Source organism: Pleurodeles waltl, chromosome 9 (genome assembly GCF_031143425.1).
Source record: "Pleurodeles waltl isolate 20211129_DDA chromosome 9, aPleWal1.hap1.20221129, whole genome shotgun sequence".
Taxonomy (NCBI): Eukaryota; Metazoa; Chordata; class Amphibia; order Caudata; family Salamandridae; genus Pleurodeles; species Pleurodeles waltl.
This window is the reverse complement of record NC_090448.1, coordinates 306348635-306374448: the sequence shown is the minus strand read 5'-3', so window position 1 is coordinate 306374448 and position 25814 is coordinate 306348635. Positions and strand designations below refer to the sequence as shown.

The following is a 25814-nucleotide window of genomic DNA, read 5'->3' as shown; positions in this document are numbered from 1 at the left end:
ATTGGTCATAATCCTCCAAAGCAAAATGGAGGATTTCTCAAGGAGGGGGTCACTTCAGCTCTGGACACTTTAGGGGTGGTCCTGGCTGAGGGGGTAACTCCTCCTTTTTTTCCTTATCCCTCTGGACTTGCCACCAAAAGGGTGGGGCTCATCCGGGGGACAGGCATCTCCACTAGCTGGAGTGCCCTGGGGCACTGTAACACCAGGCTTGAGCCTTTGAGGCTCACCCGCCAGGTGTTACACTTCCTGCAGGGGGAGTTGTGAAGCACCTCCACCCAGGACAGGCTTTGTTTCTGACCACAGAGTGCACAATGGCACTCGCCCCTTGTGGCCAGAAACCCATCTGGATGTGGCAGGCTGGCACAGACCGGTCAGCTCTGCACTAGCAGTTGGGCTAACATACAGGGGGCATCTCAAAGATGCCCTCTGTGTGCATTTTTCAATAAATCACACACTAGCATCAGTATGGGTTTATTGTGCTGAGACGTTTGATACCAAACTTCCCAGTATTCAGTGTAACCATTATGGTGCTGTGGAGTTTGTAATGACAGACTCCCAGACCATATACTCAGTATGGCTAATCTACAATTACAATTTCTAAGAATTGACTTAGACACTGTAGGGGCATAGTGCTCATGCAGCTATGCCCTCACCTGTGGCATAGTGCACCCTGCCTTAGGGCTGTAAGGTCTGCTAGAGGGGTGACTTACCTATGCCACAGGCATTGGTTTGTGGGTATGGCACTCTGAGGGGAGTGCCATGTCGACTTTGTCTTTTCTCGCCACTAGCACACACAAGCTGCAAAGCAGTGTGCATGTACTGAGTGAGGGGTTGCTGTGGGTGGCATAATACATGCTGCAGCCCTTAGGGACCTTCCCTGGCCACAGGGCCCTTGGAACCAGGGGTACCTTTTACAAGGGACTTAACTGTGTGCCAGGGCTGTGCCAATTGTGGAAACAAAGGTACAGTTTTAGGGAAAGAACACTGGTGCTGGGGCCTGGTTAGCAGCGTCCCAGCACACTTCCAATCAAAGCTGGCATCAACACTTGGCAAAAAGCGGGAGGTGACCATGCCAACAGTGGCATTTTCGTACAAAACCTGAATCCCCACCCCCCCCACAAATGAAAGAGGATGAGACTAACCTTTCCCAAGAGGGTCTTCATTTTCTAAGTGGAAGAACCTGGAAAGGCCATCTGCATTGGCATGGGCAGTCCGAGGTCTGTGTTCCACTATATATTCCATTCCCTGTAAGTATATGGACCACCTCAACAGTTTAGGGTTCTCTCCTTTCATCTGCATGAGCCATCTGAGAGGTCTGTGGTCAGTTTGAACTATAATGTGAGTACCAAACAGGTATGGTCTCAACTTTTTCAGTGACCAAACCACAGCAAAGGCCTCCCTCTCAATGGCACTCCAACGCTGCTCCCTGGGGAGTAACCTCCTCCTAATGAAAGCAACAAGCTGGTCAAGGCCATCATCATTGGTTTGGGACAGGACTGCTCCTATCCCATGTTCAGAGGCATCTGTCTGCACAATTAATTGCTTAGAATAATCTGGAGATTTTAGAACTGGTGCTGCGCACATAGCTTCTTTTAGGGTGTCAAAGGCCTTTTGAAGTCTAGGGTCCTGTTGACTTGCTTGGGCATTTTCTTAGGGGTCAGTTCTGTGAGGGGAGTAACACTGGACACATATCCCTTCACAAACCTCCTGTAAAACCCAGTCAAGCCAAGGAAGGCCCTGACTTGAGTCTAGGTTTTTGGAGCTTTCCAGTCCAGAATTGTCTGGATCTTGGGTTGTAAAGGTTGCACTTGGCCTCCACTTACAAGGTGGCCCAAGTATACAACTGTTCCCTGCCCAATCTGGCATTTGGATGCCTTGATAGAGAGGCCTGCTGCTTGCAGCGCCTGCAAAACCTTCTCCAGGTGGACCAGCTGATCCTGCCAATTGGAACTAAAGACAGCAGTATCATCTAGATATGCTGCACTAAAGGACTCACAGCCAACAAAGAATTGATTCACCAACCTTTGGAAGGTGGCAGGGGCATTCTTAAAGCCAAAGGGCATAACAGTAAACTGATTATGCCCATCAGGTGTTGAGAATGCTGTTTTCTCTTGTGCTCCAGGTGCCATGATAATTTGGCAGTACCCTGCAGTTAAGTCAAAGGTACTCAGAAATTTGCCCGCACCTAACTTGTCAATCATCCCATCTGCTCTGGGTATGGGGTGAGCATCTGTTTTGGAGACAGAATTGAGTCCTCTGTAGTCCACACAGAACCTCACTTCTCTCTTTCCATCTTTGGTAGAAGGTTTGGGGACCAAGACCACTGGTCTAACCCAGGGACTGTCAGAGTGCTCTATTACCCCTAACTCCAGCATCTTGTGGACTTCCACTTTGTTTTGTTTGACTTGGTCAGTCTGAATATTTTGTTTTTAACAGGTAAACTAGATACACAGATATGTATGTCTGACCAGGAGTCAAAGAAAAGAGATCAGCATACTGGTGCAGGACTGCCTACAGTCAGCCTGCTGTTGGGTAGAGAGGGTGTCTGAATAGACCACACCATCTTCTGTTCCATCCTTAACGTCAGCTGAGAGGAGGTCAGGGAGAGGTTCACTCTCTGCTTCCTGATCCTCATCGGTAACCATCAGCATGGTTATGTCTGCCCTATCATTGTAGAGTTTGAGGCGGATAACATGGATTACCCTCTTGGGTGTCCTGCTAGTGCCCAGGTCCACCAAGTAAGTGACCTGACTCTTTTTCTAAAGCACTGGGTAAGGGCCACTCCATCTGTCCTGAAGTGCCCTGGGAGCCACAGGTTCCAGAACCCAGATGTTCTGCCCTGGTTGGAATTCAACCATTGCAGTCTTTTGTTTATACCACAACGTCTGGAGTTGTTGGCTGGCCTCAATGTTTTTGGATGCCTTTTCCATGTACTCAGCCATCCTTGAGCGGAGGCCAAGCACATAGTCCACCACATCTTGTTTCGGCTCATGGAGAGGTCTCTCCCAGCCCTCTTTTACAAGTGCTAGTGGTCCCCTTACAAGATGGCCAAACAGGAGCTCAAACGGGGAAAACCCTACCCCCTTCTGTGGCACTACTCTGTTGGCAAAAAGCAGGCATGGCAGTAGGACATTCCATCTCCTTTTGAGTTTTTCAGAGACCCCCATGATCATGCCCTTCAATGTCTTGTTAAACCTTTAAACAAGGCCATTGGTTTGTGGGTGATAAGGTGTAGTGAACTTGTAAGTGACTCCACACTCATTCCACATGTGTTTCAGGTAAGCTGACTTGAAGTTGGTACCTCTTTCAGAAACCACCTCCTTAGGGAAACCCACTCTGGTAAAGATACCAATTAGAGCCTTGGCTACAGCATGGACAGTAGTTGACCTAAGTGGAATTGCTTCAGGGTATGTGGTAGCATGATCCACTACTACCAGTACGTACTGGTTCCCTGAGGCCGTGGAAGGTTAAAGTGGAACCACATTGTCCACACCAACCCTTTCCAAGGGGACCCCCACTACTGGAAGTGGAATGAGGGAGCATTTGGATGGCCACCTGTCTTGCAACTTGCTTGACAGGTGACACAGGGTGACACAGGAGCTGCAAAACTCACTTACTTTCTGACACGTATTGGGCCAATAGAAATGGTTCACTAACCTACCCCATGTTTTGGTGTGTCCCAAATGCCAACTAAGGGGATGTCATGGGTCAAAGTGAGGATAGACTCTCTAAACTCCTGAGGCACTTCCACTCTCATAGTGGCACCAGGTTTGGGATCCCTTGACTCAGTGTAAAGGAGTCCATCCTCTCAATAGACCCTGTGGGAGCCACTGACCGCTCCATTCTCCTCTTCAGCAGCTTGCTGTTTCAGGACTTCAAGAGTGGGGCAAATCTTTTGTCTCTGGCACAGCTGTTCCATTGAGGGTCCCCCTGGGCCCAAGAGCTCTACCTGATAAGGCTCCAGCTACATGGACTCAATTCCCTCAGGGTATAGGACATCTTCCTGGGAAGAGAGGTCCTGCTTCTTGTGCTGTACAGAGGCTGCCCCCCAGCCCTCTTACCTTTTCTCTTGGAAGTTTTTTTTTTCCAGGCTCCAACACTTCTTTTTCACCCTGTGCTCTGCTCTGTACTCTTGTTTTTACACACACCAGTTCAGGGATACCCAGTATGGCTTTTGAGTTCTACCTCAGCCCATGCTGAGAACTCCAACTCATTCCCTAGCAGGCATTCTACTGGGACTGCAGAAGAGACCAATACCTGTTTCAGGCCAGTAATCCCTCCCCACTCTAAAGTCACCATTGCCAGCATTGGTGACTGGATATGTTTGTCCCGCCAAATACTGTCCTGGGGAAACCAGTTTTTCTGTCACCATGGTGACACTGGCACCTGTATCCCTCAGGGCTTCCACCTTGGTCCCATTTATCAAGAGCTGCTACCTGTATTTTTGCATGTTAGGCGGCCAGGCAGCTAGTGTGGCTATATCCGCCCCAACCTCAGAGACTAAAGTAGCTTCAGCGTGAACCCTGATTTGCTCTGGGCACACTGTTGATACCACCTGGAGACTGGCTATTCCAGTGCTAACTGGAGTAGAAGGTGTGGGACTTTTCTTCAGACAGGCCTTTTCTCCAGTTTAGTGTCCATGCTGTCTACAGGTGTGACACCAGGCCTTCCTGGGATCAAATTGTTTACTCTTATACCCACTTGTGGACTGTGAAGAGGGTCGGGCCCACCCTCCTGAGCAGGGTTTTGGGGCCCTTGAGAAGACTCTTTAGTTTTGTCCTTGGATGTCTCACCACCCTTCCCCTGGAGAGGCTTTGCGATCCCTTTCTTTTGGTCACCTCCCTATGGAAGTCTTGGTCACCCTTGTCTTGACCCAGTGGTCTGCCTTCTTTCCCAATTCTTGGGGAGAAATTGGACCTAGGTCTACCAGATGTTGATGCTACTTTTCATTGAAGCAGTTACTTAACAGATGTTCTTTCATAAATAAATTATACAGCCCTCATAGTCATGCACTCCACTGCCAGTTATCCAACTATCTAGTGTTTTGACTGAGTAGTCAACAAAATCAACCCAGGACTGGCTCAAGGTTTTGTCAGCCCCCCGAACACAATTCTGTACTCCTCAGTTGAGAATATAAAGCTCTCAATCAGGGTAGCCTTCATGAGCTCATAGGATTCTGCATCTTTACCAGAGTGTGAGGAGTCTAACTCTACACTTACCACTAAACAGTTCCCAAAGGAGAGCTCCCCAGTGAGATCTGTTTAGTTTTCTGGTTGCACAAGACCCTCTCAAAAGCTGTGAACCATTTGGTGATATCATCACCTTCTTCATATTTTGAAACAATCCCTTTGGGGATTTTTAAGATGTCAGTATTGTCTCTGGCTCTATTTTTGTTGCTGCCACCATGTATGGGTGCTAAACCCATTTCTGCTCTCTCCCTTTTTATAGCTAGGAGCTGTTTCTCCAAAACTAATCTTTTGGCCATCCTTGCTAAAAGGATGTCCTCCTCATTGAGGGATTCCTCAATGTTCCCAGAGGACTAGACTCCCCTGTGGAAGAACCAGAATCTTTGAGTCTGACTTGTGGAGACAGGGGTCTTGGAACTCTGGTCTCCCTAGTTAGGGTAGGAGGGAGGAGTTCAACCTCCTGATCCCCAACTTCTTCCCCATCTGAGGGGAGCTGTTCCCCTTCATTAGGGTGGTCCCTGGTGTACTCTGCCAACAGCTCCTGGAGCTTCACCTCAGTAGGGTTGGACCCAGTTAATTTTATTTTATTTTTTAGCTTACAGAGGGTCCTTAGCTCTGTCATCCTTACATTAAGGTAAGGGGAGAGGTTGAGTTCCATCACCATATCCTCTGAGCTACTCATTATGTCTCTAAAAGTTGGGATTACTTTTTAACAAACTAAAAACTACTTCTAGTACTTAAGTTCTAACTTAAGTCCTAACAACACTTTTAAACGTAAAAAAGAGATGCTAATAGGGACTTAAACAAAGCCCTACCAGGACTTTTAAACATCTGGAAAAATAGTCAAAATTCAAAAATTAATTTTCTAATGACAATTTTGGAATTTAGGCATGTGATCAGGTATTGGCTGAGTAGTCCAGCAAATGCAAAGTCATACACCACGCCGCTGATCCACCAATGTAGGAAGCTTGCTCTGTATATACTGTATCGTAATGAAATATAGTGTTCGCACAGAGTTCAGGGGTTCCCCAAGAAGCTTGACAGAGGCAGTAATAGACAATACTAATGCCCTAGTAGTGTGGTCCAGCAGTTAGGCGTATCCAAGGGTAATGTTAAGCATTTGTTGTACACAAACAAGAAATACGTGAAAACACACACTCAATGACATAACTCCAGGCCAATAGGTTTTTATATAGAAAAATATTCTTTTGTTAATGTATTTCTAGAACCATAAGATTCATTTAGCAGGTAAGTACATCAAATGAAAGGTACTTTGCATAGTAATATTTAGGACTTTGAATAAAATAAATATTCTACACAGTTTTCTTTAAAATGGCAAAAAGCTATTTTAAAAGTGGACAAAGTGCAATTTTCAACAGTTCCTGGGGGAGCTAAGAAAAGTATAGTTTCTGAGGTAAATACCACACTTACGGGTTCAGTCTCCAGGGCATACGTATCCCACCACTGGGAGTTTAAGGTTACCCCAAACACCCAGCACCAGCAACACAGTGCCGGTCAGGTGCAGAGGTCAAACAGGAGCCAAAATAACGTCGGCGCCTATGGAGACAACGAGTACTCCGGTTCCACGCTGCTCCCAGGTAGGTACCCGTGTTGTCAGAGGGCAGACCAGGGGGGTTTAGAGGAGTACTAAAGGGGCCCCAAGAAGCAACAAAAAAAAAAAAAACACACCTTCAGCGGCACTGGGGCGGCCGTGTGCAGTGTGCAAACAGGGCGTCAGGTTCTCAATAGAACTCTATGGAGGGACCTGGGGGTCACTTAGGCGCTGCAGGCAGGGCACAGGGGGGGCTCTCGGGCAAGCCACTGACTGGGCAACGGTGAGGGCCGCCTGCTGGTCGTTGCTGCACCAGTGGTCGGTTTCTCACAGGCCTGGCGGCTGCGGGTGCAATGCTTCTCCAGGCGCCAGATATCTTCAGCCCGGCAAGTTGCAGTCAGGGGGGTCCTCGGGACTCCCTCTGCAGGAGTTGTCGTGGGGGCGCAGAGAGGTCAGCCCAGGGAGGACGCGTCGTCGGAGTCACCTGGGGGTCCTCTCAGGATAGTTGGCTTCTCTGGACACGGGCCGGGGGCGTCGGGTGCAGAGTAGTTGATCTCACGCTTCTGGAGTGAGGTGAGGGTCCCTTTAAAGTTGGTTTCTTGATCTTCTTCTTGGCAGGTCCGCTTACCCCGGGAGTTTCTTGGTCCTCGGTGATACAGGTAGTCCACTAGAGGCTTTTCAGGGGTCTCTGGTCCTGCAGAACGCTTTCCATCTTTTCTTGCAGCTTTTCGAAGCAGGAGACAGGCTGGTAGGGCTGAGGCTGAGTCAGCTATTGTCTCCTTTCCTTCTCTGCGGGGTTTTCAGCTCAGCAGTCCTTTCTTGATGTTGTCAGGAATCTGAAGAGCTGGGTTCAGGGTCACCCCTAAATACTAAATGTATGGGTGTTGTTAGGGTCAGGCTAATGGCTACTGTCCCGGAGGATGGCTGCACCCTCCTTGTGCCCACTTCCTCTGGGGAGGGGGGCACATCCCTATCCCTATTCAAGATGGAGGATTTTTCAAGAAGGGGGTCACATCAGCTCTGGACACCTTAGGGGTGGTCCTAGCTGAGGGGGTGACACCTCCTTGTTTTTCTCATTATCCATCAGGACTTGCTGCCAAAAGTGGGGGAGGGGGGCATCTCCACTAGCTGGAGTGCCCTGGGGCACTGTAACACCAGGCCCGAGCCTTGGAGGCTCACCACCAGGTGTTACAGTTCCTGCAGGGGGAGGTGTGAAGCACCTCCACCCAGGACAGGCTTTGTTTCTGACCACAGAGTGCACAAAGGCCCTCCCCCCTTGTGGTCAGAAACTCATCTGGAAGTGGCAGGCTGGCACAGACAGGTCAGCCTTGCACTAGCAGTTGGGCTAACATACAAGCGGCATCTTTAAGATGCCCTGTGTGTGCATTTTTCAATAAATTCCACACTGGCATCAGTGTGGGTTTGTATTGCTGAGATGTTTGATACCAAACTCCCTGTATTCAGTGTAGCCATTATGGTGCTGTGGAGTTCATAATGACAGACTCCCAGAATATATATTCAGTATAGCTACCCTGCATTTACAATGTCTAAGAATTGACTTAGACACTGTAGGAGCATAGTGCTCATGCAGCTATTCCCTCACCTGTGGTATAGTGCACCCTGCTTTAGGGCTGTAAGGCTTGCTAGAGGGGTGACTTACCTATGCCACAGGCATTGGTTTGTGGGTATGGCACTCTGAGGGGAGTGCCATGTCGACTTTGTCTTTTCTCGCCACTAGCACACACAAGCTGCAAAGCAGTGTGCATGTACTGAGTGAGGGGTTGCTGTGGGTGGCATAATACATGCTGCAGCCCTTAGGGACCTTCCCTGGCCACAGGGCCCTTGGAACCAGGGGTACCTTTTACAAGGGACTTAACTGTGTGCCAGGGCTGTGCCAATTGTGGAAACAAAGGTACAGTTTTAGGGAAAGAACACTGGTGCTGGGGCCTGGTTAGCAGCATCCCAGCACACTTCCAATCAAAGCTGGCATCAACACTTGGCAAAAAGCTAGAGGTGACCATGCCAACAGTGGCATTTTCCTTCAAAACCTGCCCCCCCCTACCCCCCCCAAATGAAAGAGGATGAGACTAACCTTTCCCAAGAGGGTCTTCATTTTCTAAGTGGAAGAACATGGAAAGGCCATCTGCATTGGCATGGGCAGTCCGAGGTCTGTGTTCCACTATATATTCCATTCCCTGTAAGTATATGGACCACCTCAACAGTTTAGGGTTCTCTCCTTTCATCTGCATGAGCCATCTGAGAGGTCTGTGGTCAGTTTGAACTATAATGTGAGTACCAAACAGGTATGGTCTCAACTTTTTCAGTGACCACCTGAGGCCTAAACATCGACCCGTGTGTAACCCCCAGTTTAACCGTCCAAATAAGCAGAGATGGGGCTTCTATTAAATAGCAATGGATTATCAGGATGCAGGAAGATTGGGATAGGTGGAGCTGGCTGCCATCGGCCTTACTAAACACATCCAGAAAGGACTGACTAACAGCTGAAGTCCAAATTAAGGAAGGGGCAGATTATCAATATGCTCATGGAACAATGGCGGGCTGCAGGCAAAAATCATAGATCCCGCTACAGTGGAGTTTCTTAGCTCCTATGACATAATAATGCTGCAGGAAACGTGGGCTCAAGTCAGCACTCCCCTCATATAATACATAGAGCTCAGTAGGTTTGCACAGAAAAGCAGCCCACATGGAAGGGTGGCCTATCAGACTATGTTAGCTCTAACTTATCAGCAAAAATTGCAGAAATAAGCAAAGCAGAAACATGGATCTTGGCCTTGAGCCTGGATAATTGGGCACAAAAACCAGGGGACACACTGGTGCTTGTAAATGTTTACATCAATCCAAGGATGAAGGCTGACTCAATGACCAAGCTTACTGCAAACATGTTATGGCTGAGGAATATAGCAGCCCTCATATTTCCTACTCACCGTAGATTTTAACCTAAACTTGTTTCACTCCCCAAGCGAGGAGAACGCTGAGGCCACAGGAGGGCTCCCGGCTCAATGCTTGTCATTTCTAAAATGACAAGATAAACTTGGGGAGAACCTTATAGGAGCATGCGAGTTGGCTGGGCTGATTACTCTGAATGGTGGACTACCGGGTGACACCCCGCCGACTTGGACAAGTTCAACCAATAAATCTGTTTCCTATTTAGACTGCAAACTGGTTAATCCACCACTATATTGGCGGATGGTGGACTTTCGCATCGTTCAATGTCAGGAGAGCGATCACCACCCGCAAGTATTTTGGATCGGCATCAGCAAAAGTAATCATGAGCCAGCAAAGGTATTGCTGGTAGAACCCAGGATGAAATATATAGAACGCTTGAAGGTGAGTTCCAGCTCTGTAAAACAACTTGCGACCAATGTGTGGGAATCCTAACGAAGCTTGTCGATGGTGACACTAATCTGATTTCAGCTTGGGAAACTCTGATAGGCTAGTTGGTATCCAAGTATCTGGTCAAAGGCACTAGCGTAGGAGCTGGCACAGGACCTGATAAGCCGCACCCCCTACTGAGACATATTCATCTGCTGAAAGCTAAAGTTAAGAAAATATTCAGGCAGCTAAGGCATAGTGCGGAGGACCCACAGTTGTTGCAAGCTTTTCGAAAAGAACAAAAAATTGCTGAACAGGGAATTATAGATCTTTTGACGAAAAAGGCAGGAAACCCTTTGGGCGAAATTACTCCACACGGCCAAACTAAAGGACTCAAAGAAATTTTGGAAATTAATTAATAAGACAGGTAAAGGCTCAAGAGCAGCCTGTAATGCAAACATTTTAGAGGTGGGATGGGGCAAACATCTGATGTCACACCTTTCAGAAGATAGATCACACTGACCTGGAGGAGGTGGGGGGTCAGTCCAGGAAACCTCGAGGGATATCCCCTCAATCAATCCATTACAGTACATGTCCGTCAAAATAATTAAAATCATTAGGATAACTTGCTCAGACAATGCCCTGAGCCCAAACAGAATTCCTCAAGCCATCTTCAAAGAACTTATCATGTGGTGGGTCAATCTTTCCACCAGCACCATCCTGGCAAACAGTCAGAAAGCTGGAAAGGCTCAATTATTCACTCCATTTTTTAAGGAGGAGCCGCATCTGCTCCAAGCAATTATCGCCTAATAGCATTACTGGATGCAGATCACAAATACTTTGCAACCCTGCTTCTGCAGGATTGAGAGCAATGGGCAAAAACTACAGGTAGGCTACCGCTGAATCAGATGGGGTTTGTGAGTCAGCAAGGTACATTAACTAATCTCAAGGCACTAGGACTAATCATTAATAGAGCAAAGGCTACTGGTACACTGACACTTGGGTTAAAGTTAAGGTTGTGGGCGGCATCCTCCTATCAAGAGTGTAGGAAGCTGGCCTGGTGTGTGGTGTGTACCTATGGTGCTTACACCTTATACCAGGTATCCCCTCTCAGTGAAGTCTAGGCAGTGTCTAGAAGCCAGGTTCTCTAGAGGTAGCTGTGGACGAGCAGCCAAAGGCTTATCTAGGAGACATGCAAAGCTCATGCAATACCACTGTAGTCACACAGCACCTACACACATAAAAGAAAACACTCAGTTGTACAAAAATAAAGGTACTTTATTTTTGGCACAGATTATCACAAATCACTAGACAGGTGACCCACCCTTGGGAGGTAAGTAATACACTAAATACATACACTAGCAATCAGAAATAGGCATAGAAAAGGTTAGAAAATAGTGCACATGGTAATAACCAATAGTGACCCTAGGGGGAGCACTAACCGCATACTAAAACATGGAATGCGAACAAGATACCCCCCCCACCTAGGTAAGTAAGATGTGTAGAGGGGAGCTGGGGGTATTAGAAAACCACAAAGGTAAGTACCACAGTACCCTCTCCCCTCTCCCGCCTCCCCCCCCCCACCCCCAACCCCCAGCGGCCAGGAATGCAGGAGTACAACACTGGATTTTCCCCAAACCACCCAAAAGAAGGAAAAGAAAAAAAGAAGGTACCCAAAGAAAAAAAAAACAGCAGTAGATTCCTGAAGAAAGAAGATCTGTGGAGAGAGGGGATCAAGTCCAAGAGTCACAGTGGGGCCAGGAGGAGTAGGAGGAACTACCCACCCAGCTGGGGATGCAGGAGGTGGTTGACGGTTCTGAAGAACAGATCAGCACTGCAACCCAGGACCCGGTGAATAGTGTCAGATGGATGCAGATGTCCCACGCCAGAAGGAAGATTGCAGACGGGTGTCTGTGCCGGATTTCCACCTACAAGCCTTGGCAAAGGCAAACTCGCGGTTAGTGGAAAAAAGGTGCTGCCGGGGACCAGCAAGGCCCAGTAGGACTCAACCCTGGTGGGGGAGTCACAGGAGACCCTCAGCGTCGCAGAGAGCCCACAGGAGCAGAAGCAGCCCCCACAGGAGTCCCACAGGATGGGGACACAGAAGAAGCCCACACAGCACTACAAAAGTGGATCCCACGCTGCAGGAGAACCACGCAGGAGGCTGGGATTTGCAGGAAGGAGTGCTGGGGACTGGAGCTGCACGTCGCCTGAAGATCCCTTGCAGGAGACGCAAACAAGCCTTGGCAGCTGCAAGAGACGGGGGTTCTGTCTTGCGCGGGAAGGCAAAGGCTTGCCTCCACCAAAGTTGGACAGCTGGCAGAGAAGGCCACCACCCATGATGCAGGACCCACGCAGCTCGGCAGGAGAGGGGATCCATGCAGCCGGTCGTCGCTTGTTGTAGGTGCCTGCGGTTGCAGGGAAGTGACTCCTTCACTACAAGGGAGATTCCTTCTTCTTCTTCTTGTGCAGGTTGAAGAGTTGCAGTCTTCTGATGATGCACGGCGAGGAAACTGTTGCAAAGCTGGCAGGAACTCTGTATACAATGTTGCAGAAGAGTCTTCATCGTGGATCTGCAGCATGTAGGTTCCTGGAGAGTTCACTTGCGGTTCTGGAGGCCAGAACTAGAAGTAACGGTTGCAGAGGAGTCCTGCTGGAATCTTGCAGGCCGAATCTGAGGAGCCCACCCAAGAGAGAGACCCTAAATAGCCCTGAAAGGGGGATTGGTCACCTAACCAGGTAAGCACCTATTAGGAGGGGGCTCTGACGTCACTTGCCTGGCTTGGCCACTCAGATGCTCCCAGAGTTCCCTGCCAACCTAAGAATCAAGATGGCAGAACCCAGGGACCCTCTGGAGGAGCTCTGGGCACCAGGCCTGGGTTGGTGATGGTTAGGGGAGTGGTCACTCCACTCTCCATTGTCCAGTTTCGCACCTGTGCAGGGACTGGGGGTCCCTGAACCGGTGTGGTCTGGTTTATGCACGGAGGGCACCAACTGTGCCCTTCAAAGCAAAACCAGTGGCTTGGAGAGGCTACCCCTCCCAAGCGAGTCACACCTATTTCCAAAGGGAGAGAGTGTTACCGTCCTCTCCCAAAGAAAATCCTTGTTTTGCCTTCCCGGGCTTGATCAGATCAAGCAACAGGAGGGCAGAAACCTGTCTGAGGGGTGGCAGCAGCTGGGCTGCCCAAGAAATTCTGGAAGACTGGTGGTAGCAATGCTGGGGGGCCTCTAAAGAGCCCCAGAGTGCATGGAATCATACTTCCAATCCTTATAACAGTATTTGGGTATGATTCTGACATGTTTGATAACAAACATGCCCAGGTTCAGAGTTAACATTATGTAGCTGGACATAGGTAGTGACCTATATCCAGTACACATATAAAATGACTCCCGCAAGCACGAAGTCCAGTAACAATGGGGCTGGAATTCATGGGAGCACCTCTGCAAGTGTAGGGGTGCCCTCACACACAGGTTCCTGCACCCTGCCCTCTGGGCTGAGAGGGCCTACCATAGAGGTGACTTACAGTGACCTGGTGCAGTGACCTGTAGTGAAACCGGGTGCATGCACCCAGTTCATGTAGACTGCAATGGCAGGCCTGCTGAACCCTTTGCATGGGCTTCCTATGGGTGCTGCAGTCCATAGAGATCCCCCAGAACTCCAATGCCCTGGGCACCTAGGTACCATATACTAGGGACTTACATGGGTGGGACCAGTATGCCAATTGTGGGAAGAAAAAGGTAAAATTTAGAAGAGAGCAAAACTACTGTGGTCCTGGTTTGCAGGAACCCAATAAACACAGTCAAACATACTGACAATAGGCAGAAAATGGGGGTAAGCATGCCAAGAAAGAGGGCACTGTCCTAAAAAGAACAATTAGAACATCTATTGGGTTAAAGCAGGGGTGAATTATAGTGCCCTTCCTATTCAATCTATATATCTGACCTCTCTCTCCGGCGCTGGACGCATTAATAAGCCATGCCCGAGCCTTGGCAGTACCCTGCTGTTGAAAATCTTGTACGCAAATGACCTACTTTTACTTAGTAACAGTAGGGTGGATCTGCAGACACTAATGAACTGTCTGGCAACATATACCGCAGAAAACACCCTAGTGATTAACTTTAAAAACATTAAAGTCATTTGACTAAACAGTCGTATTTTAAATCATTGAAAATGGTTCATCAATGGAGGCACTGCAGACGAAACACCAACTTAAACCTATATCTGTGTTAAAAGAGATTCCAGGAATACCTTCGTTCCCCAAAAGGAAGCAATCAGGGGTAAAGCTTTAGCTCTGCTCTTTGCATTCTCAACACTGGCAAAAACCCTGTGGGCCACGAACTTCAACCACTTGCACCAGCAATGAAGACAAGGCTGTTGCCAACACTCTCATATGGGGGAGAAATAATGGCAAGTGCGGATGCAACTTTAATAGCGAAAATTATATAATAACATACAAAACAGTCTTTCGGCTGCCAGGATTAGCGTCACCCACCCAGATCAGATTGGAGTTTTCACTAACCAGATAAGATCTGGCCAGGCCTGGAGCATTTGTGAAATGCTGTCATAAGCTGAGAAGAGCGCCCAAAGGTACACTGGCCAGCTTAGTCTGGTATGAGATTAACCTCCCAAGAGGGAACAACGTTTATAAAAACTATCTTAACGGATACATGAAAAAGTAAGGGCTGAGTGAATTATGGTCGCTAGACACAACTGCTCAGAACTTCAAAAGATAAGTAAATAAAGTGATAAAGTAGCAAAGCTGGATTGAGGATAAAGCAGTAGTCCCCCCAACGCTCACACATTGGTTGGTTTTGAAACGCTACAGCGAACCAAGAGCCTCCATCATCTTTGAGGCTGCCTACTCTATGAAAGTTAAGCAGAAGTTTTGTCACTAAGGCTAGGAGCAATTCCTACACTGGACGTTTTGTAACAGATTTTATTGGTTTTCAAAAACAGCAGGATACATGCAGAATTTTCCAGCCACGATCGTCCATTCTTAATTTTTTAATACTACCCTACTTTGACCTTCCAACCGTTCCCTCCCCCCTCTGAGTCAGAATCGTACTGACACGTAACAGTGAAGGTATGTTGCAACTAGAAAGCAGGCAGGTGAAAAAGCAGTATGGTCTGCCACAGGTGGGATCGTAGCCAGGTGGGCTGCACCCGATCCCTAGGCTTGGGAGAAGGTTATTCGCCGGGGTAGGCTTACTAAGTGGGCGGGGGCAGAGGTGTCCCACATTGCGAGGCCGTTGGCGATCCCTCATGCAATGGTGGGTCTGGGTTCTTCAATGTGTCATCCTACACTGGACTTCTTACCAAAATGGAAGGAAAATTATGATATGGGGAAAATGGAATGTCACCTGTGCCACCAGACAAAAAGTCTCTGTTATTCTGAGCATCTGCCCCCCTCTGTGGAGATCCTTGCTTAGTAGAGAGTTCAAGTCACATGGGATTAGATCATTCAGGCCAGCTGTAATAAAATCATTAAATCCTGCGACTCCAATACTCAATATCCAATTTGTGCAGTTCCTTGATATTTTTAAGGACCTTGTTAAAGGGGACCCTCCAACCCATCTCAAGGAGAAGCTAGATGGCTAAATATGGAACATCAAAAGGATTAGGGAACGTATGAGTTACATTCCTCCTCCCACTGAGTCTAGTAACTTAGCAAGGCTAAGTGGATATGCATTATTTGCACTGTTTGTAGAGTACGCTAGCACTTTATGCGCCTACATGCTTTGTTATTAAATACAAAAGCTTCTAGTATTTAAGGAAGGAGCTACGCAGCTATTTTGAGGCACCTTTTTAATAGTACTCTACCTTCTGTAGTAGTTGCGCCTTGACACCTTATGGAGGTTTAATCTTTTAGTGCATAAGTGTTAAACAAGATATTAATTGTCAGGTTTTATAAATGGTAAATGTGTGTTTCTGTGGATATGGATTTTATTGATGATTTGAATGTGCACGCCATGTAATGTTTAAGGTTTTATTTAACCCATAAACTAATTTTTGATTGATTGACTGACCAACCAACAAATCTATTCCACCTTTCAAAGCAGATCGACTTGGTGAAGGGGCAACAAGCTGTCAGCATTACAATTCCCACCTCCAGTGGCTGCTGTAGGGAGCACAGGTGCCTCCTCCATCACCTGGCAAAAAGGTGGATGCTGTGGAGACTGGGTAGCAGTACCTGGTCCTTTAACTGGGGAAGGGGATACAGCTAGAAAGAAAGGCTGAATGAGGGCAAAGGGAAAGGCACGGCAGGGCTGTCTGCCACATCCTTCTTGATCAGTATGTGCCTCAGTTCTGGTGACTCTTTCTCATAACTCGAGGAATCAAGAGTTATTGGAAGAACCATGTAGTGAAGCAGAAAGTTCTACCTCAATCAAAACATGTTTCCCTCAAAAACTCCCAGCAGCTGATACTGGAGGACGCAGAACTGTAGACAACGAGTATTGCCGCAAGTAGCAAAGAGAATCACCTGAAGGGTGCCACACAGGACAAAGATGTGCTATCTCACACCTTTGGATGGAGATACCACTCGAGATCAGCAAGATGACAATGACTGAAGCTCTTGACCTTTGTCTCCAGACAATCAGCCAGAGATAGCAACTAGCTAGATTCCCCCGCTGTTGAGCCCAAATCCAGCGTCTCAAAAGGGAACAGCCGATCCTGGTTCTCCCATGGGCCACTCTTGCTCCCTTATGAGGAAGCTAAAGAGGCAATGTAGGTGGTGAAGCTATGAGGAGTAGGATGAGGATTGCTGGGTCTGATGGGCCCCATCTTTGCCTCTGCCTTTGTAACGCCAGTGCAGCTGATTTTGTTACTAATGAAGCTGGCAGGGCTTGTGCTCTCACAAGTTGAAACCCCTTGAGAATCCTCAAAACCTCTGAAATTGTCAATAGTCTGAGACTGGAGGCCCAAAAATCAGGTTGTCCCTTTTGGTGCCATGCAGTAAGGTGACACATTATGAAAGTGTTCTCCTTATACCAGAAATCTGATTATGTTGGGGCTTATTCAATATATCAGGGTTTGAATGCTAGCAATGTTCTGATGTTGCCAACTTTTGAGAAATCTACATACAGGGGATGGAAGTGGCAAGAGACGGTAGTTCAAGGTTTGGAATACCTAGTGAGTCTGCATACATTCACAATCTAACAAGTTTAAGGGTAATCACCAACCTCTATGCAATTTTCGGTTCTGGGAAGGGCTGGAAATGTCCTCCTCCCAAAGGTCATCGGGCAAAAGGAATTCCCTGGCCTACCATTATGAAGAGTAGGTGGTGACAAAGCTATATGCAAGACTTTGGTAGATTGAGGGAATACCCAAATCGAACAGCAGGGGTGGAAAATCATTTGCAGCAAGATCGTTTTGAGTCATCTGTCATCCAGTTACAGAAATACAGAAATCCTAGACCTCCTGAGATGAGTCACAGCCACCACGTTCCCCTCGGTGAAGACCTGAAGTGCCAATGTCAGTCCGAATGAGAAAACTGAAATCGAGTAGTGAATGGACCCTACCACCAAGCACAGGTAGCTCCTGAGTGACTGCAAATCAGAATGTGTCCTGCAAGCCGAGAGACCACCATCCAGTCTTCCACTTCCAGCAACAGAAGACCCTGCGAAAGGGACAACCTCTAGATCTTTTCCTTGCATAGGTAACAGTTCAACAGGCTGAGGTCTAGGATCAGATGAAAACCACAATCCTTCTTGGAAATCAGTAAGTACAGAGAAAAGAACCCTTGCCCAATGTCATGCTTTGCAACCACCTCCCTTCTGCGGCAGGGTTGCCACCTCGAACTGAAGTATTTGCAGATGGTCTTCCGGCTGAAGAGACAGCGAAGGAGGGATTTGGGGAGGAGTCCGCTGGAAGGTTAGAGCATACCCTCTTTCTAAAGTCTCCAGGATTTAGTGGTCCAATGTTATGGCCTCCAGGTCTAGAGAAAGGAGGAACCCTGCCCTCCCATGGACCACACATGCTCCGTTAAGGAAAAGCTAAAGCTACAGTCCAGGTGGTGAAGTGGGCAGCATCAACTTTGTCTCCCAAAAACATGCACCATAAAAAGGCACACAGATTAATGGCACTTGCATGTCACCAGAAAAGCCAGTTTACCCTGGAATGTCTCTGTAAGAATATAGAGGAGCCCATGACCCTGCTCATTAAATTGGCGGGATCTGGTCCGGCTTAATTGTGTGCCTATATAACTCCTGCCTGTCACAAAGTACCTCCTCAAAATAGTCCTAGAGACAGCCCAATAGGTTTGAAGCCACCATTCCCAGCAAACAAGAAGCTTTAAGTGAGGGAAGAGCCAAACAGCCCGCTGAGGAGATGTTCTTACCCACTTCTTCCAACTTCTCATTTTTTTTCCTCTGCTGGGGCTACAGGGAAGGAGCTGGGGCTTAGCTTTGAACAAGATGAGGTCTGTACCACTAGACTATCTGGAGAATAGTGGATCAACATAAAAGATGGTTCTCCACGTGCAAGTCATCTTCTCGATATAAGACAGTTTACAGCTAAGGCTGATTCAGTTTCCCCTCACACCGCCTTTACCAGATCCATGATTGTCTTGTTAAAACGCAACAGGGGTTCAGACTAGGTTGACAACTGCAAGACCTTCACCAGAATATTTGATCTGGTCTCTACATTGGGGAGAGAAGGTTGAAGCATCTCAGTAGCCTTTTGATTACAAGATGAATAGAAGCCATGTCCTGGAGGCTGGCCCTGAGGGTCAGTCCATTTCTTTTTCAAGGGGACTATAAGACCTAAACTGTCTGGAAGAAAGTGGTGGCAGTAAGTTAGCTGCTTCACTGCTGCTGCCATCAGTGTTGTGCTGGACAATGTCTGGCATATGACTTGGATTGGAATCAGCGCTGAAGAGGTCATGCATTGTTGTGTAGTAGTGTGAGTGCAAGTTGTGAGGCTGCTCCTCCCTAGTCCTTAGGACTTTGATACCGGCCGCTCTGCAAATGGCACTGGAGATCGTAGCATCAAGGACAGTGTTTATATCGGTGAGGGTGAAAGGTGACCAGTCAGCATTTCATCACTGGAAAAGTTACAGTTGGTGCCAGAGGTGTTTCCTGTGGAAAAGGGAAGACACATTGTATCTAGTAAGAACTTGCTGGAAGAAACCCAAGGAAAGTCCTGAACAGTCCCATGGGGCCAAGAGGCGCAACAGAGGGGGCTGGTGCATGCCAGAACATCTTCATCACAGCACTGAGAAATAGGACTTTTTTGGCCCCCAGCACTGTAATTCTCAGATAGCCTTAGCCAGTGCCAACTTGACATCGGCAGTAGAAATGCCAGGAAAAGCCTCAAGGCTGGCCCCGCCGGAAGAGGTCCTCTAAGCAGAACATCTACCAACTCCGGATCAAAGGACGACTCTGGCGCAGTTGCAGAAGCGCGCAGAGACTTACCTCTAGACTTTGGATGCTGCTGAGGTGAATCCTCTCCATGCTTCCTGTTCTGGTGCCTCCTTAGTTTTTCCTTGGAAGAATTAGTTAAGGGTGAGGAAGTCGACCTACGGCACGAAAGGCACTGAACCTGGTGTGTTGAGGACGTGGGCTTTAGAGATTATCATTTTGTGCTCTGTCCCGGCCTTGGAGTGAAGAGGACACACTTTTCACATGACCAAGTCGTGTTGCGACCCCAGGCACCACAGGCAGATCTCATGGGGGTCTGAAACAGACACTTGCTCATACAGTCTTGACAGAACTTACTGACTTCTTATGAGGTGATATCTCTAAGCACTGCAATCAGAAAAACGGTTTGAGGCGTGTACGTTTTCTCCAAAAAATCAACATAGAGACATAAAATAAAAAAGTAACTCCAGATCCACACTGAAGGGACTGGAACTGATGTTGGTACACTGGGGTGGGTGCATTATAGCACAACTAATGTCACTGCGGCATTGTTTCCGGCACCAAGATGCAGCCAGGCCCCCTAACAGCACAATAGAGCTAGGGAAAAATTTCCAGATCTAGTTCTGGCACCTGGGGATTTTCAACAAGTGTAGACTCTGCAGGTAGAAATATGCACCTGAAAATATGAACATTTGCAATGTAATAATAAAAATCAATGAAAAACTGTCAGGTCTCATTACTTAAATCTGAATTTGAAAGGTATGTTTTATACATTTATCACAACAATGAGGATTCCCAAAAGAGAACAGATAGCATGTGAAAGACCTTAAAATTGCATATCAATACAACTTATTAATGTCCGAAACACTATAATTTTATGCAAGTATTTTGAAAGTGTAGACTTTTCTTAAAGTTTACCTCTACAGCATCTGCTCCTGTAACTGCATGAAGAATAAATTTGACAATAACAGGCAAATCTTCAAGCTCTACTGCAGACAGTGTAGACATAACAGACTGGCGAACCTATGAAAGAAAATAACCTTTTCAACTACGGTAACTGGGTGAAATGTTAAACCAAATTCATTTAGTTTTTTGGTCAGTCATTAAAGCACAATATACAACTGTCAGTGCACCAAAAAAATCAGTTGTTACTTTTCATGAACCAGCTTGAAGCATACATCGGAATTAGGCATTATTTGTACCTTGTCTAATTAACAATGGCCTCCATCAGACTCTAGCTATTAACATTAAAGTGACTTTGTAGCAAGGCTACTTTGCCCACCTACACGTGAGGAGTATAATTGCAGCAAGTGTCAGGAGCGGCACCTATAATGATATATGGAGGAGTGTCTGTTCCTGATTAGATGAAATCCCTGTGTGCATCATTTGAAAAGTATCAGGGGATATGAAGTAAAAGTGTTTTGCAGTTTTAAACAGCCTGCCCAGAGAATGGAGAGGAGCGCCCTTTACTACAGCTATTCTTCTTTGAGTCTTTCTCTCTGACACCTATTCATTTGTAGTAACAGCAAAAAAACAAATGGAGCAAAATATCTCCAAAATGATTAAAGGTGGGCAATCTAAATGTAGTTAGTTTGGTGTGTTCCTATATCATACTATGTCACCTAGAAATGTTGACAGACCTTGATGGACTTTAGACTGCCAAGTCTGAATCTGGCTAAGGAGAATGTTAATTGACAGACGTATTTAAAAAGAGGTTTATTTCCAATACATGGGAAGCCCAATAAGGGTATAAAAACACCAATTCCACTCAGTAGACAAACCAGAGATATAAAAGGGCAATTTTTCGACAATATGTGTGGTTCATGCAGGTCTTCTGGGTTTTTTTGGACAGCAAAATGTAGACCAGGGAGAACCACACAAAGTGCAAAAACTACCTTCACTACCCCAAATCTGACGGTTCGCAGACAGCTTCTTTGTTCTCTTGCCTTGTTTTTCATGTGCAAGAAGCAGAAGTAGAGCAGCAAAATTTCATGAATTTCTGTCCCAATCTACTTGTGCTTACAATGCAATAAATAACTGCCCAGCCATACCCATTAGATGTCCAAGAGTGTCGGCAGTGAAACTGAAACCATAGCACAATATAGTTGAAAAGCAAATTGTGGACTTCCAGATATTCAGTTAGTCAGTCCCTACCTCTCACCTTATGATATGCAATGGCAAGATAAATGTGTGCAGGTTCATCTGCATTAAGTGGGACTTTGTGTCATCACTATAAGATGAATTTCAGTTAACCTGCACTTGCAAGTAGGTCTATGGCCTCTCCCTGCAGACTCATTGAACAGTTACAGAACTAACTTATGAGGAGGCCCAATACATAGCACTCTATACCAAGAAGATGCCACTCTGAAGGTATACTGTATGGAGGCACTACAGTAAGGAGGACTCAACAGACCAGGTATAGCTGAACTGAGATGCAGACAGTAGAGGTTAAATGTAACAAACAAACTGAGGAAAGTATATGTGAACATTATACCACCTATCAAAAATCACAAAATATAATGGGTTAGCCCAAGCACAGAGGCAAGATAATGAGCCATAAAATAGAGGAAAATGAGGAAGCAAGGAGGAGTCCTCCCACCACAGGAGGTACAGATATTTTCCCTTCATCTATGCAATAGACTGCTGCAATAAGGAGAAAGAAGCCAATAAGGCAACAGAAACCAGAAAATGACTTATCTGGATATTAAGTGGCATAAACAGTCCAATGAAACTCGTGGTAGCGCCTTAAAACGGCTTGAAAAAGAAAACAAAAAAGACAAAATGCCCCAACATAAAGTCAACAAAACTAAACAACTCAGACAACCTCAAAAAGATTAACCCAGACGCCAAGAAAACAACCAAAGAGCATTTAGCTAATCCCTTCAACAAACAAATACCATAGAATCTATTGCTGGGTGCAACAGTGAGTATGTTTAACTGCTGCCAATTCCACTTCTCAAATCTCTGCAAGAGAAGTCAATTAAGTGATTGTTGGAGGGCCACACAGAGGCATAGGTAAGAGACCAATCACCAAAGAAAGTTTAAAAGCAGGAACTGTTCATATTATAAGAGAGGCCCAAAAGGTGCAATTGCACCCTTCACCCACATTGTTCTCTGAAGCAGAGGTAGATTAAACTCTAATTAAGTAGTGATTCAAATATGGTAACAGATCTGGGACACTGACACATTGATCTGAATGAAGGAACTCAATACTGAAAATCACCTCGTGTGATATGTTTGATGAATCCTTGAGTAAGTTAGAAATATGCCATTTGTGTGACAATTAAAAGTTTTAATAATAATTGAATAATGTCAATATATTAACGCAAGGATACCCTCCTTATGTTATGATTACATTTTCATGTTAATACTATATGTTGGATGTGATAGTACTAACCACAGCTGGCCCAAAAAACTTAAATTAAAGAGTTTAAGAAAAAAAAGCAGCAGGTGTAATGTGCACTTAGTGAACACGTTCAATTTCTTGCCAGAAGAAGGCTTTAAAATAACCTTGGAAGACACAGAAATGATGGGTGAAATACTCTGAGTCACTGGCAATTGCTCAAGGCCACATTCCAGGTTATTTTTGTTTGACCAAAATGCCACTCCAGACAGACCATCTGTATGCGAATCATGCTTGATACTGCTCCAATTAGAACAGTCCTGCATGAATTGCCAGATCACCTTTGGATAGAAACACAAGCAACCCCAGATCGCGTTTACCATTAGGAAGGTAACGCTTGAGTCCTGTGGCACAGGGAGAATGGACCCACATATGGGCATAACCCTCACACTTAGGGAGTCACACTGAACTAAAACAAGGGTGATTGTTGGGATGCTTGCAAATAGTCTCAGCCACTGGCAATCACCTGGGCTCCATTCAATTTCCATAATACCACTCCAGACAAGGGCCAGCTGTATATAAATGAGCATTGGTCCTGCTTCAAAAGGAACACTTTTGCCACCTCTTCAGATGCCTGCATTCTCTCTTATAAGACACTTTATTTCTCTTATAGGGGTTTATCTTTTCCATCAAAATTCAGAGGAAGAAATGTTTTGATCAGAGCATCCCTATCTATCCTGTCCTTTTGTGAGTAGAAGGAAAGCCTTTACAACACTTTTAGGAATAAATGCACATATATTCTCAGGTGTTTAGGTTGTTAGGAATTGGAATGTTACCATGGAACCTACATTTTGTAGTCGGAAGTAAAAGTAGCTTATCGTAGATTGCTAAGACCATGTCCCAGCTTGAATAAATCAAAAGGCACACAAAGGACTGCATCACTCCTAGAAATATGATCCTAAATGTACTCCAGCTTACATGGAATACAAGGATGAAGGTGTAGGAAAGTTGCATCTTTCTTGCATAGTTACCCCCACTTTTTGCCTGCTGTCAGTGTGTTTAGACTGTGGTACACTGGGATCCTGCTAACCAGGACCCCAGTGCCTGTGCTCTGGCCTCTAAATGTGGTGGTTTGATAACCTTTACATCCCACTGTTGGCATACTGGTGCACCCATGTAAGTCCCTAGTATATGGTACTCAGGTACCAACGGTACTGGCACACCAGGGGTCTCCCATGGGCTGCAGAATATATTATGTCACCCATGGAAGCCCATGCAAACTGTGTCCGCAGGCCTGCCATTACAGCCTGCATGTAATGGTGCATGCAACTTTCACTTTAGATATAAGACTTGCCTTATGTCGCGGTCACTGCATTTGGACACTGTAACTCACCCCTATGGTACGCACTTGAGCCCAAGGGGAGGGTGTATGATCCTGAGTGAAAGGGCACCCCTGCTTGTTTCCGGTCCAGGGAGGACCTGGCTTGGCAGTTCAGGCTGGACTGTTCCCATGGGGAACAGGGTCAAGACTGATTTGCATATGGCATGGGTCCAAATTGGGGTGGCATGGGGAGCAAAAGAACGATGGATTAAACTCAGATCTGTGACTGGGGGTGAGTGTTTGAAAAGTTTCAACACTCCGTCCATCATCCTTTTGTGTTGCTAAAGGTGCCCCTAAAAACCCCAGACTCCATTCCCTGGGATTTATAAGTGTGGGGAAGCCATTTTAAGGTATGTAGTGGACACTGGTTAACACGAGTAGTCCAACTTCATAATGGCTTCTCCGAACCTAGGCATGTTTGGTGTCAAACATGTTGGAATCAAGAAACTACACCTATTCCAGTTAGTTGCATATCATTTTCTTTGGGGTTTCCCAAGAGGTCCCTCCAGATCTGCCTGTACAGCCTTACAGTGCCTCCTGCCAGCCCACGCTGCTGCAGACCCCCCCCACCCCCACCCCCCCAGACACTCTTTTGCCCTCCTGCTGCTGAGCCTAACTCAAGCAGGGGAAGGCAGAACAACAGGTTTCCTGTAGGAGAAAGGTGTGACCTTCTCTTTTTTAGAAACTAGGCGTCTCTGGGCTGGGGTGGCCTCTCCGCAGCACCAGACTGCTTGAAGGGCACATTTGGTGCCCTCCTTGCATAAACCGGTTGCACCAGTCCAGAAACCCCCAGGGTCCTGCTCTGGCACAAAACCACAAAAAGGACAGTGGAGGGACAAACAGAACCCCCAACGCGTCCCCCCCGTCCCCCTACCCGGTCCAGCTCCTCCCCTAGGGAGGTGCCCAGAGCTCTGCCAGGTGGCCGGTTGACTCTGCCATTTTGGAAATAAGATGTGCAGAGGCCCCTGGGAGCATATGACTGGTTAGGCCACGTAGCTGACGTCCCTGAGCCCCTCTGATAGATGGGCCACTGCAGATAGTGACCAACCCCCTTTTAGGGTTACTTAAGGGATCCCCCAAAGGTGGGTCCTCAGATTCGTCGAGCAAGACTCTACAAGGAACACTCTGCAATACATCTTCTGCTCCTGGCCTCAGAAACCGCTGTTGATCTGCTTTTGGAACTGAAACAAGACTGTGTCCAGTTGGGAGGGCTCCCACCGCAACACTGTAAATCCAGTTACTGCAAAATTTGTGCAACATCCATGGCTGTGCATCCTCTAGGGTCACAAGGACTCTGTCTGCACCAAGAAGTAAGAAATAATCTCCCTTGGGGTGAAGAAGTCACTCTACTGCATCCACAGTTATCTTAAGATGTCATCGACCGGCTGGTGGATCCTGCTGTCCCACGGACATCAAAAGGCTCTGCGGTCTTCTCTGGGTCCAACTTGTCTTCTGACCAACTTGGGAGACGGTGGGGCACTGCTGCAGCCACTGAAACATAACCCCTGTGCAATGCAACTGCTGGTCTTACTAAGGCTTGCTGGCTCGTCCTCCAAGAGATCTTTGAGCTCAAAGAAGCCCCAGCCTCCAACACACTGGAAATGGAATCCTGTTTTTTTGTGCTGCTGAGGCCTCCCTGCGACTCCCTGTGCCTGCTGT

General features: G+C 46.9%; 1 protein-coding gene across 1 annotated transcript in view; it reads right to left on the bottom strand.

The window, feature by feature from the left end:
• Positions 1–25814, bottom strand: part of FANCD2 (FA complementation group D2) — a 1182674-nt gene that overhangs the window by 1011571 nt on the left and 145289 nt on the right. Inside the window, exon 11 of the mRNA XM_069206781.1 lies at positions 20350–20454. Within this exon, the coding sequence (XP_069062882.1) occupies positions 20350–20454 (105 nt within the window). The remainder of the gene's footprint in view (positions 1–20349; positions 20455–25814) is intronic.